This window comes from Nannizzia gypsea, genomic scaffold, assembly GCF_000150975.2.
Source record: "Nannizzia gypsea CBS 118893 supercont1.9 genomic scaffold, whole genome shotgun sequence".
Lineage (NCBI taxonomy): Eukaryota > Fungi > Ascomycota > Eurotiomycetes > Onygenales > Arthrodermataceae > Nannizzia > Nannizzia gypsea.
Window position 1 is genome coordinate 55,073 of NW_003345193.1, and position 12,934 is coordinate 68,006.

The window sequence follows — 12,934 nt, forward strand, 5'->3', positions numbered from 1 at the left end:
TCGGGAAAGCAGACAAACTAGAGGAAAAAAGCCAGAGAACTGCCGAGAAAGGAGGACGAATCAACAGACAGTGGTATAAGGGAATCCAGGATATAAATAGCAGATGAGATAGATATAGTGAAGAGAAGATGCAGACATAGGATAAGAGGGGAGATAGAGAGATAGAGAGACAAAAGAGGGAGGTAGGGAGAGGTGGATCACGCTGCATTGACGTAGAGCATGAGTTTGGCGTTTCGACGAATGGCAGTCTCGAGGTCGGCGTCTCCGAGTAGCTCGACAAACGAGTTTGACGGCTCGTCCTTGTACCGGATGATCATGGCGTCTACCTTGAGTCTGTCGCGCAGCTTGTCGACCAGCTGTCGTAGATTGATGTCGTCTGGGACACGGATGACGATGATATCATCTTGGAAGAAGACTTTGATCTTTATCGCGCCGGAACCCTGGGAGGGCATCTGGCTGTTAAACGAGCTTCCCTGGCGGGACATGGAAGGGGCCTGTGGTGGTAGTGGTGCTTGTGGTTGTTGCTGATGGTACTGCTGGGAGACGGAGCCTTGGCTGCGTTGGTGGGTAGGGCGCTGAGACGGCTGGTAGTGACCGGACTGGTTGGGGCCGCTCATCTGGCCCTGGGAGGACTGGCGGGAGGCAGTTCTGGAGAGGTTGTGGCCTGACGACTGCTGGGAGCCGCTGGAGAGGCGGTAGTCATCTGACATGACGGCGGGATCGATCTCGAAGTCACCTGGACGAGGCGCGAAGAGCTGGCGAACGAGCTGGCAGCGGGAGATGTGCGGGGGCATGGCGAGGAGTTGTTTGACGTATTCGTCTAGGCTCTGGCGGCGGCCGTTGGAGATGGCGTTTGTGACTTGGGTGACGGGTCCGGGCATGAACGGGAGAGTGCGCTGGCCGCCCCTGTTGCCGGCTTCTTCTTCAAATTGGGAGAGCAGGGCGATCTGGAAGTCGTAGAAGTCGTGGTAGTAGCGGGAGAGTTCCCACCATCGGCCGTCTTCCATCTGGACCTCGACGATGTACCAGTACTTGTCATTGTCGAAGCAGTATCGTGGGATAGACGCCTGTACTGGTATGGGAACTTGATAGTGTTGCTGTTGCTGCTGTTGCGGCTGTGGTTGCTGTGGATAACCCTGCTTGCTCGGGTTTCGTTGATGGTTCTATATAAGTTGATTAGCATTACACTTGAAAAACGGAGTAGAGAGGTAGTAAAAGAAAGACTAACAGAGCGAGAGTTGAGGCTCATGCGTTCCAGTTCGGCTGCCGCCTGCTGCGGGCCGTTCTCGAACTTGCCTAGCGAGATGGACGAGTTCTTGTACTCGGCAGTCATCTTCTTCCACTCCTCGACACGGGGCACTCCCGCGCGGCGAACGGCTTCAAGAGGGTCAGACGCCGACTTCCCCGTGGACATGTCTCTGATCTCGATGAAGGAGACCGGGATCAGGCCCGGCCCACCCAGACGGCCGATGGGCTTTGCGACGAACCACTCTGGGTTTGACTGCGCAATGACGATGATGGCCTCTCCGGCCTTTGCTTCGAGCTCGTCCGGCCGCTCGGCGTTGAAGTCGTACATGACGATGCCGTAGACCATGGCGGTGGCGCCGGCCTTGCCCAGGGACGACATCCTGAACTGCGAGGTCTTGTCGGCCTTGCTGGGACTGGTGTTGATGGCGCTGCTGTCTGCGAAGCCCGAGTCGTGGGCAAGACGGGTCTGCTGGCCGTGGCTCTGGCTCTGGCTCTGGCTGTGACTGTGACTGTGACTGTGGCTGTGACTATGGCCGTGATGCTGCTGCTGGGGGTCTACGGGCGCATGCACCGAGTCTGCGCTGTCTCGCTGGTTCTTGCCGATGACCTCGAAGAAGGCGACGGGGACGAGGCCGCGGGCGTTGGGGAACAGCGGGTTGCAGGCCTCGTACCAGTTGAGGTCGTCCTCTCTGCTGATGACGTGGAAGAAGTCGCCCTTGCTGAAGGCCAGCTCCTCTCTGTTGTCCGGCGACGGCTGGTAGTCGTACAGCGCTTTTATCACCTGCACCGAGTTAGCTGGTCGTTGATGCTGTTGTTTTCTACTAGAAACTGGAGGTGGTGCTGATGGAGGTGGAGCAAGTCTTTGACGTGACCCCCCAGAAGCAGAACCAAATCCACGCCCCCACACCGAGCAGCAGAGCAACCCAAACCAAGCAACCCTTGCAGCTCTGCGGCTTGGGTGCCGGCGACGAAGATGAACCAGGAGACGGAGAGAAGAAGAAGCAAATAACAGCAGCGCAAGAGTAAGAACAAGAGAAGGTAAAACAGGGACCAGAAATGTACATGTAACTGACCTTCTTGGGCGGCAAGATGGCGAGGGCCGACTTGGGCGTGATCGAGACGTGCTGGTGGTGGTGATGCTGCGACTTTTCCTTGTCGCCCTTGAGCGAGCGCCGGATGGCCTGAGAAGTAGAAGTAAGTAAGAGAAGAAGAAGAGAAGAAGAAGAAGAGAAGAAGAAGAAGAAGTACTAAGTAGCGAAGCCAGGGCTAGTGTGAGTCTTACCTTCATGGCGCTGCCTTGATCGAGTCTTTGGCGACGGTCGGTTTGACTTGTTCGTTTTCTGACTCGTTTTTTGTTAGAGGAAGGAAAAAGAAGCAGAAGAAGCAGAAGAAGAAGAAAAGAAGAAGAAGAAGAAGAAGAAGCGCGGAAAAAAAGGTGGCGAAGGAAGCAGCTCAGCCTTAGTTTAGACAAGAGAGAAAAGGGACAGACGGACCGAAGGGAGGAAGAAGAAGACGAAGAAGAGGTCGTAAGGAGGGTCTCTTTAGGCCAGATACGAAGATGGAGATGGAGACGAAGATGATAGACAGAGAAGAAGCAGTAAAGGAGTAAAAGGAGTAAAAGAGGAAGAGGACGAGGTCGAGGTCGCCGTGTTCTGTAACGATGAGTGTTTCGACCAAAAAAGGGGCAGGCTTTGGGCAGGGAAGAAGAAGAGGAAGACGAAGACAGCAGGACAGGACAGAAGAAGATAGTTATAGGAAGAGAAGCAGATATAAGAGAAGAAGAAATGGTCAGATGGACAGAAGTAGATTCTATTTACTTACTTTACTTTGACTATCTATGTGGTTAAATAACTAGAGGCGATCGCGGGGCGTTGAGACTTCAAGATCGGGTAGCCGATGGTTTTATAGGCAGGGATAAGGGATGTTGATGTTGATATAGATGTAGATAAGTAGAAGAAGAAGGAGAAGAAGAAGATGAAGACAGTAACAGTAAAGAGGAATACAGTAAAGAAGAGAAGAAGAGGGACAGAGTAACCAGAGAGCAGGAGTAGATGATCGACTGTGCGACTGTTTAGGGCCGTTAGGAGGCTGGGAAAAAGCAAGCATACAGGTAGAATTAAGTAGAAGAAGTATAGAAGTAGATGATATAGATCAAGAGTAAGGGGATGAAGTATAGATCGAGGGTAAGATGAAGTAGAAGATGAAGTATAGAAGGTATAGAGATGATATAGAGAATACTACGGACAGCTATGGAAGATACATACGTAACTAGACGCCGCTGCCTGCCAAAAAGACGATCCCGACCCAACCCCCTGAGAAGAAAGCCTTGAAGAAAGACGAAGAAGAAGCAAAGAAGAAAAGAAGAAGGCAAAAAGAAAAAAAGCAAAAGAGGAGAGAAAAGGGCAGCTTCTTCTTCTTCTTCTTCTTCTATCCCTTCTTGCTTCTGCTTCTGCTTCTGCTTCTTCGTCTTGTCCTCGTCGATTCTTCCGTTCGTGGTGCTGCTGTTTCCCGGTCCGCGATGTGATGAGATGCCCAAACGCCGCTTATTCAAGAAGAGAATAAAAGTAGTAGTAGTAGTAGAAGAAGATAAAGTCGCTCAGATGATGGAAGTGGAAGAAGCAGTGTAGGTGAAGAAGCAGAGGTAAAAGTAGAGAGAGAGGTAGAGGTAGAGGTCGAAGGTAAGTACGGAGTAGAGGTAAGTCGAGGGTGAGGGAGAGGTAGAGTACGAGGGAGGAGGAAGATATAATGGGTTATAGATTATATCTGCCCCTTGATGTCGATGCGACGGAAGGCCTGCTGCTTGGCGGCCTCAAAGGCAGCACCGCACTTGCCCGTCAGCAGCTTGACGCCGTCCTGCGTTTCCTGCAGCAGGTGCTCGGAGACATGGTCCAGCACGAAGCGGGCGCTCTGCTCGTCGGACTCGAAGCCCAGCTCTTCCGTGATGAACCTGATATTCACATCTGGTTTGTACCTGTGAAGAGTAAGCATATGGCAAAAGAGAAGAAGTTAAAGTTAGAGACTTACGCTTTACAAATACATGCTAGGGGCGGCGAGACGCTCGCGGTCGACAAACATGTCCATGAGATAGGCGCCCATGTTAGGGGTGTCAAGATAAAGCTGGAAGAAACGATGGTAGTTGCCATGGCAGGGCAGCGCGGACAGCCAGGGCATGGCTGACGGCCGGGTCAGCCTTCTCTGCAGCGGTTAGATCTGACAGGGCGCTATTGATCGCCGTCTGGTTGCGGGTGTAGATGAAATAGAGAATACGATACGCTTTGAACTCCATCGGATGGCCGCCGCCCAGGTTCAGCGCGTACAGGCCCTGCAGCTGCGTCTGGCACTGGTTATACTCACCGAGGTCGCCCTTCTCGAGTGCGATGCGCGCGTGGATCTCGTACACCAGCACCGTGAAGTCGTTCTTGATGTGCTGCACCGTCAGGTCCTGCCCGCATCGACTTGAACTGGTCGCAGATGTAGCCGTAGTTGTTCTCCTGCTTCCACCGCCGCTTGAGCAGGTCGAGCGTCTTGCGCAGCACGGCCAGCGGGCGTACGTTGTCCGGGTTCGGGGCCGCGGTCAGGCGCAGGTACCGCTTCTCCAGCTCCGTGCTGCGGCCGACGATGGGCCCCCGCGTGCCGGCTGGAGCTCTGGCTTGTGTATGTCTGGGTGTATGGGGATGAGGATGACTGGGGGGACTTGACCTTGGTGGGGGACGACGTGCTTTCAAACCGTCGTTTCCTGCTCTCCAGGTGGTGGCTGTGGTTGTGGTTATGGCTGTTAGACTTACTGTTTAACCCGTCATTCTCCAGGCGTCTGCGCTTGTCCTCCGAGTGCGTCCTCCACGGCGGTACTTCCTGGTAAGCTGTTGTTGTTGTTATTGTTGCTGCTGCTGCTTCTGCCTTTGCCTGGGATTTACTGCTGTCGAGCTGTGTTCCTGCGGAGACGTCTGTTGAGATATCTGTCGACTTCCTCTTGGGCGAGGTCCTGGCCGGCTGCAGGAAGGACAGTTGGTTGGTGACGGATGTCAGGGCGGCGCTACGTTCGGTCTGGATCATCTGTTGTGGTAAGGGCAGGCTGGCCCAGTCGATGGACTCGAGGTGGTTCGTCTCTGCGGCGCCGGTGATGACCTGCTTCAGCTTGGCCTCCATCTCTGAGCGAGTGATGCCGGGTATCTGCTGTTCGGGCACAAAGCACCGCTGGACGTAGTCTCGCACCGCCGGGGGCCACTCCACCCGCTTCCTCGACTCTGTTGAAGTTGCAGAGGGAGCCATAGTCGTGGTCGTAGTCGTTGTCATAGTAGCCATAGTAGTCATGGAAGAAGAAACTGCGTGAGATGAGTTGCGAGCCAGAGTCCGCCGTGCCTGGACGGGAGTGTACGCTGGAGCCGTCGGTCCTAAGGAGTCGGTCAGTCAGGGTGAAGTGAACGTCACTTCGACAGAGAGGCTGCTTACCACTAGCGGACGCTCGCCATGCCGTGTTCATCGTGTGTCTAGAGGAGATGAGATGGAGATGACGAAGGGAATAGAAGGGAAATAGCAGATAAACGATGATGGGATGAAGATGTTAGAAGTCAAGCAGTTGAAGTTGAAGTTGAAGTTGGTGAAGTCGAAGTTTGTGGTTTCGCTTCCTTTTCCGGCTTAGCGTCTTTTGTCTCCGACTCCGACATCTTTAACGACTCGACGGCTTCTACTACGATCTCAAGGCTTCATCCTCTTAAGACTTATAAGACTTAGGACTTAAGACTGTGAATATCAGGTTGCTCTGGCTGTGAGTGTCTCGGCATAGAAGATGGTGCTCGATGTTCTTCCAGCCAGTCGACCTTACCACCGCCCTCCGCCCGTCCCTGCAGCCAGATGAGACGCTCCTCTTCGTCCAGGACGCCATTGGGCTCTACGATGGGTATTCCTCTCTTTCTTTATTTATATATGCCCATAGAGATAGAATAGTAGTGCTGACTGGAGTAGTAAATACAAGATACCGAAGTACCAGAACGGCCATGCCTACCTGACCTCGCACCGGATATGCTATGTTGATGTAGAGGACCCCCGCGGGTGCTCGGTGGGCATCGACCTTAAAGACGTCGACCGCATCGACTTTCAGGTATCTACCACAACAGACTTAGGACTTATGATGAGACGGCTAACCACTTCTACAGGCCAGGTTTCTGCGGTCGTCGCCCAAGATCAGTCTTGTGCCGCGCAGACGAGTAGGTGGTGGTGCAGCACCCACTTCTACCGGCACCAGCACTTCTTCTACGGCGGCATCAACACCGACGAATGCCGCCAAGAACGTCAAGAGTGAAGCGAGGACGGCGACGTGGGTGTGTCCTATCTGCTCGTTCTCGAATCCGGTGCCGTCCAACTTTGATCCTGCGCTGGCTGCGTCGACGGCCATCCCGCCCTGTCTGGCATGCGGCATCCGGCCTCCCTTGACCACTTTGCTCAAGGCAGCCATCTCAGCGTCTACCTCGTCGAGTACTACTCCTGCTGCTGCTGCTTCCCCTTCTACTGGTTCTACTTCTACTGGTTCTGCGTCTTCTACTTCGAAGGTATGTCCTAGGTGCACGTTTGCCAACCATCCGTCGCTGCAAGTATGCGAGATATGTGGTGCCAGTCTCGGCGGGAATGGTGGCATGACCAGAGGAGGAGGAGGGGGAGCGTCATCGCGGACTGACTCGCCTGCACCCTTTGGACCAGCTTCCAGGCTGGAAGGGAAGGAAGCCGGCGAGTGTGTCAAGCTCTCCTTTCGCGCCGGCGGGGAGCGGGTGTTCCACGAGCGACTGAGGGGGGCTCTTGTGCAACGCAAGTGGATTCTCCAGGACGCTCCTCCGGTGCCAAAGGTAGACACCATGGATAATAATAGTATCACCACCACAAACAACAATATTGCTAGTGGTGCTAGTACAAAGACGACTGCGGCCGGGATAGCAGGCCTGGAGCGCCGCGGACTGGAGACCCGGCGCAACAACGAGGCAGTGATCGGAGGAGCGTTTGAAGATCTCGAGGCGCTGATGGCGTCTGCCCGGGAGGTGGTGGCGCTGGCCGAGACGTTTGCCCGAGAGCGACGAAACGACGCCGGTGTCACAGACGAGGAAGAAGAAATGGTGTCCCAGTCTGCAGCCGCCGCCGCCCTCGGGATGATCACGACCAAGCAGCAGCTACTGACTAGCAGCAGCAGCAGTAGCAGCAGCCTGTACGTGACCGAGCTTTCTCGCAACCTGGCCGAGTACCTGACGGACGAGCGAGGAGGAGGTGCAGGTCGCGGGCTGCTGCGTCGAGCGGGCGGCATCATGAGCCTGGTGGACGTGTGGGCTGCCTTTAACCGAGCGCGCAACGGGGTCGAGCTCGTGAGTCCGCGAGACTTCCACTCTGCAGCCGAGCAGTGGGAGGTGCTCCGGCTGCCAGTCCGCTTGCGCCGGTTCAGGAAGAGCGGTCTCCTGGTCGTGCAGCGGTCCGACTGGACGGACGAGAAGACCCTTCACCAGCTCTCCACCTGGCTCCAAGACACGACTACTACTACTGCTACTACTGCTACTTCTTCTTCTTCTTCTACTAGTGCAGTGTTTGGGCGGGGAGTCACTGCGCAGGAAGCCGGCGAGCACTTTGGCTGGAGCCTCGGAGTGGCCAGCGAGGAGCTAGAGATGGCAGAGGAGCGCGGCCTGCTGTGTCGCGAGCAGGGCGTCGAGGGCCTCCGGTTCTGGATCAACCACTTCTAGCCCTTTACTCTTCTTTTGCTCTTCTGTTTCTGTCGCCGTCTGTGTGTCCGTGGCTGGTCTATGTATAGCACCTTTCTGATATAACACAACTTGTACAGCCAGAGCCAACGCCAACGCCAACACCAACAGGCGACCCCTGACTTTACTTTTACTTACTGTCAACCTACTATCACCAACTCACCCGCTCGTACATGAGTCTATTAGTTCATCCATGGCCGGATCCTTCATACTATCACCTCTTAACCACAGGGTTGCCCGTCTTTTCTCCGTCCCTACCGTCCCTACCGTCCCTCCCGTCTTCTCTACCCCTATTCACCACCACTACCACCACCACCAGTAACGCCTTCACCAGTAACTACCACCACCACCAACTGCTACCAACCTCTACCACTGTGTATGACAGTAATTACCCCTACGTAATCCTCCCTCGCTCTCCGTCCGACAGCTGTCCAACTTCTAACCGAAATGCCAGCCACGCCTTGCGGGGGCCGCTAACGCAGGCAACTAACAGTAGCCAGGGGGTCGAAAAGTGGAGGAAGAAGGAAGTTTTGCTCTTCGTCTTTACTTTTAGTTAATGATCAGGGGTTTCTTCGTATTTCCTGCAGGTGAAGAGAAAGAGACAAAAAAGACAGCAGGAGAAAGACGTTGGACTCACTTGACTGACTCGCTGGGGTCGACTGAGCCTTGTCCTGCCTGTGTCCTTGTCCTGCCGTCTTTTTCTCCTTTCTTTCTTTCTTTCTTTCTTTCTTTTCTTCTTCTCTTTCATCTGTCTGTCTGTCTGTCTGTCTTTTACTGTCTCTCTCTGTCTGACACTCTCGAAGCGCCGGCGGGTCGCACTAGTTGGCCGCAGTAGAAGCAGAAGTAGCAGAAGAAGTAGCACAGTGAGAGTACAAGTGACCGACTGTGGGTGAAAGAGTAAGTAAATTTCTTCTTTCTCCTTTTTACTTTTGTCCGTTTTACCTTCACTAGAGTCCGAGTCTCTTCGCTTCGTCTCTCACTATCTCCAACTACTTCTTCTTACTCTTTACTCTCCTACTCTTTACTCTTTGCTCTCACACTCATAGACGCTTTCGTCTTTACACTCGTTTGTCCTCGGACGCTTACGCTCTCTCTCCCGCTGTCTAGCTGTCGCTGTCGCTATTTGACTGTCTGTCCTTCCTGGCTGTCGCTGTCACTGACAAAGACGGTCGCAAGTAAGCGCGCATCCCTCCTGCATCTTCTCTAACACTCGCATCATCATCATCATCAGCCATAAGACGGAGAAGAGAAGAGGAGAAGAAGAAGACAAACAAGAGAAGAGAGTCAGAGGAAGAGAAAGAATCTCGCCGTCTTCGTGTCGTGTCTTTCCATCGCTCAGCCTGCTCAGCCTTCCGCCAGCCTTCGACCCTGACCCTGGACCCTGGATTCTCTTCGCTTCTCTTCTTTCGCCCTCTTCTATTATCTCTTCTATCATCTTTCTTACTGCATCTTCCGTCTCATTGACTGTTGTCTGCCGTCTTCTGTCTGCTAACTCGTCTGCAGTTGTTATGACCTAGAGACAGCGGCCTCACTCTCTACCGGACTTCTGTCCACCACGCTCTTTCAACCACCAGCGACAGATTACGAACACCCCCATCTTAATACAACCTTATAATACACCATACACGTACACACCTAATAATCAGAAGCAGAAGAAGGACGACGACACAGAAAAAGGAGGGAAACGAGCCATGCGCCTTGCCGCCGCTGCCCTCCTCGCGGCCGTGGCCGTCGAAGCGCTGGGCGACCTGCCTGCCGCCAACGGCCACGCCAACAGACCGCAGCACTACTTCCCGCGCCTCGTCAAGCGAGACCTCGACCGCACGCCATGGGGCCTGAAGAAGGCAGGCAAGGAGGAGACCGTCGACATGGACAGGCGCGAGGTCGTAGTCGTCCCCGTCACCGTGCAGCGGGCGCCAGACGGCAGCCTGCACACCCTCACCGGCCAGCCAGACGGGGCGCCCCATGCCTACAACGCCCTCGTCCAGCCTACCACCACCGACGCAACGGGGAACGCAACCACCACTGCTACCACCACTGCCACGACGACTGCAGCTGGTTCTTCCAGTGCAAGCGAAAGTGAGAGCGCCAGTGGAAGTCCTAGTGAGCCTACGCCCTCGGTGCCGACTCCCACGGTGCCCTCGCAGCCATCTGCACCGACCCTGCTTCCAACGGCCCCAACGCCCACGGAACCCTCTGAACCCGCTGAGCCAACCAAGCCCACTGAACCTACGGAGCCGTCGATGCCCACGGAGCCTACTGCACCTACTGCACCTACTGCACCCACTGGATCTACTGAACCTACTGGGTCTACTGGGCCGACCCAGCCAAGTCAGTCGCCCTCTCAGCCTGCCACGACCCCTGAGACCGAGGCTCCTACACTGCTCCCCACCGTGCTCCCTACCGTGCTCCCTACTCAGGCACCGTCCTCTTCTCAGCCACAGACTCCCCCCCAGGTACCGTCTTCTGAGCCTCAGTCGATGCCAACCCAGGCTCCTACTCAGACTCCTCCTACTCAGGCCTCTTCTCAGGAACCATCCACTCCCGCCACTACCCCTGCAACCACCCCCGATGGCACCCAGACTACCGTCCCATCCACGCCGCCAACGCAGTCAATGCCTTCAATGCCTTCCATGAGCCCTTCAGAGGGAGTCAGCCACACTGGACCACCCACCGGAGACAGCACTCTCATCCCCCTGCCCACTCTGCTCCCCACGGCCTCGTCTCCTTCTGCTCCCCCTACCGCCGGCCGGCCCACCACATCTGATCAGACCGGCCAGCCTGGCCAGTCCAGCCAGCCAACTCCTCCCGGCCAGTCTTCTCAGCCAACTGAAGCACCCACCATCCCTACTACTTCTGCCACCGGAGGCATGACCTACACGGGTGGAGGCTCTGGCACCGGTGCTGTCCCCAGCTCTACCTCTGAGAGCACTGGCATACTCCCTACCCTCCTCCCAGTGCCCTCTGATAGTACCGCTACCGGAACTGGGACTGCCACCGGTACTGAGACTGCTACTGGTACTGCTACTGGTACTAATACTGCTACTGCCACTGGAACTGCTACCGGCACCGAGACTGGAACTGTGCACTGCTACCGGTACTGCTACTGGCACTGCCACTGCTACTGGAACTGGGACTGCAACTGGAACTGAGACTGGAACTGAGACTGGAACCCGCTTCCAGCTCTCCATCCAACCCCCGTTTTCCATCTCCCATTCCAATTTCCCTCTCGACCGGCACCGAGTTCCCTACCTACTCTCCCACCGGGCGACCCAGCTACCGTCACCGGCCCTGGCAGCGGAACCGCTCCTACTTGCCACTCCTACTACCGTTCAAAAAAAAAAATGGCACTGGTACTTCCACCGGAACGGCTACCAGCACTGGCACTGGCACTGCTACCGGAACCGATACTGCATCCACTGGAACTGCAACTGGAACTACTGGAACTGCCACTGGAACATCTACTGGAACCGAGACGGCTACCTCAGTCACCTTCCCGTCACTCTCAATCCCAACGGGCACCGACTCGACTTCTACCGGCACTGCGCCAACCACCAGCGGCACCGGCATGTTCCCTTCATCCACCGTCAGCAGCGGAACCGGCGTCACCTCTACTCCCACTGGCACTTCGGACTCCAGCACCTACTCCCATCCCACGGCCACAGAGACCTCCAGGTCTGGCTCAGAGACCTCCACCGACCGTCCCTCGACCATGATGACCATCACCACCCGCCCGTCCAGCTCGCCAACTCCAACCACTCCCACCACCACCGTCCCCATCTCTACCAACTCCGAGACCAGCCTCTCTGTGCCAACCTCCATCATCGTCCAGACCTCGACCACCACCACCTCGGCCACCGCAACCCAGTCTCCCAAGCCGCTGCCATACATCATCTCACCACCCAACGCCCAGCCACCACCGCCAAACTCGATCCTCATCCAGCTGGGCTTTAACGCCTCGCTCTCCTACGAGTTCATCGCCGGAAACACCGACGTCGTCAGCCAGCTCTTCAAGTACGTGCCCCAGGGCGTGTCCTACGCTGTCGAAGTCGATGCCTCCCTCACCCCCATCTCCGGCATCGCACAGTACGACAGAGGCACCAAGAAGGGCTACACCACCGCCGTTGTCCTCGTCCACATCCCCAAGGACACATACCAGGTCCTCGCCAGCGCCCTCACCGCACCCGTGTCCAGACTCTACACCAACCCAGACCCGTCAGTCCGCACCGTCATGTCCATGATCGACCCAACCATCCCCTTGCTTCCAGGAGGCTCAAGCTATCCTGGTCCAGGCGGTAGCCCAGGCACCCCCGGTGGCACTCCCGGCTCAGGCAGCGATGGCGGCAGCGGTGACGGTTCCAACGGCGGAGACAACAACACAGGTCAAGGTCCCGGAGGCTCAGCTGGCGCAACCGGCGTCAAACCAGCTGCCGTCGGCATTGGCCTGGGTGTTGTGGGTGGAGCTGCCCTGTACGGAGCAGCCATGTTCTTCGTTGCGCGCCGATACAGAAAGAAACGCAATTTGCACCGTCGATCGGACTCGCTGACCAGCATGAGCAGCCCAGTCCCCTATCATGACGAGCAACGTGCTGGCAGTCCGTTCGCGGGCACGGCTAGCATGAATGACCGACACTCGGGTGCTGGCAGCGGTCGGACAGCGCAGATCAGTGCGCCTGTCATGGCTGAAAATTCCCTTGGCTGGAATTAATTCTATTAGCCTTGTCTTGTCGCCCGCCCGCCCACTCGCCTGCCGCCGCCGCTGCTGCAGCCCCCCAAGAGAGCCCATCTATGCATGCCGTTCCTCTTTAATCTCCCGTCTGCCTAGTTACATACGCCTTGCTACTTGCTTTTACGTGTCGACGTTTTTTCTTTTCTTTCTATAGACAGCTGGATATCCATCTCCATCTCCATCTCATCTCCACCCCCTGGTTCGCCCCCGTCGCCGTCAACTACAC

General features: G+C 56.0%; 4 protein-coding genes across 4 annotated transcripts; 2 read left to right on the forward strand and 2 right to left on the reverse strand.

The window, feature by feature from the left end:
• Window positions 1-197: 197 nt before the first annotated feature.
• On the reverse strand, window positions 198-2,312 carry MGYG_08255 (hypothetical protein; the record flags this gene model as incomplete). Its single annotated transcript, XM_003169302.1, has 3 exons — window positions 198-1,163; window positions 1,229-2,019; window positions 2,156-2,312. 3 exons carry the CDS (start codon window positions 2,310-2,312, stop codon window positions 198-200), a joined length of 1,914 nt encoding a protein of 637 aa, XP_003169350.1.
• Window positions 2,313-4,005: 1,693 nt separating this feature from the next.
• MGYG_08256 (hypothetical protein) lies at window positions 4,006-5,728 on the reverse strand (the record flags this gene model as incomplete). Its single annotated transcript, XM_003169303.1, has 6 exons — window positions 4,006-4,219; window positions 4,280-4,365; window positions 4,427-4,588; window positions 4,647-4,897; window positions 5,034-5,639; window positions 5,698-5,728. The coding sequence occupies 6 exons, from the start codon at window positions 5,726-5,728 to the stop codon at window positions 4,006-4,008; spliced, it is 1,350 nt and encodes a 449-aa protein (XP_003169351.1).
• A 316-nt stretch (window positions 5,729-6,044) lies between these two features.
• Window positions 6,045-7,961, forward strand: MGYG_08257 (vacuolar protein-sorting-associated protein 36; the record flags this gene model as incomplete). The annotated part of the gene is made up of 3 exons (XM_003169304.1): window positions 6,045-6,145; window positions 6,211-6,346; window positions 6,402-7,961. The coding sequence occupies 3 exons, from the start codon at window positions 6,045-6,047 to the stop codon at window positions 7,959-7,961; spliced, it is 1,797 nt and encodes a 598-aa protein (XP_003169352.1).
• Window positions 7,962-9,670: 1,709 nt separating this feature from the next.
• MGYG_08258 (hypothetical protein) lies at window positions 9,671-12,687 on the forward strand (the record flags this gene model as incomplete). The annotated part of the gene is made up of 2 exons (XM_003169305.1): window positions 9,671-11,076; window positions 11,163-12,687. 2 exons carry the CDS (start codon window positions 9,671-9,673, stop codon window positions 12,685-12,687), a joined length of 2,931 nt encoding a protein of 976 aa, XP_003169353.1.
• Between the last annotated feature and the right edge of the window lie 247 nt (window positions 12,688-12,934).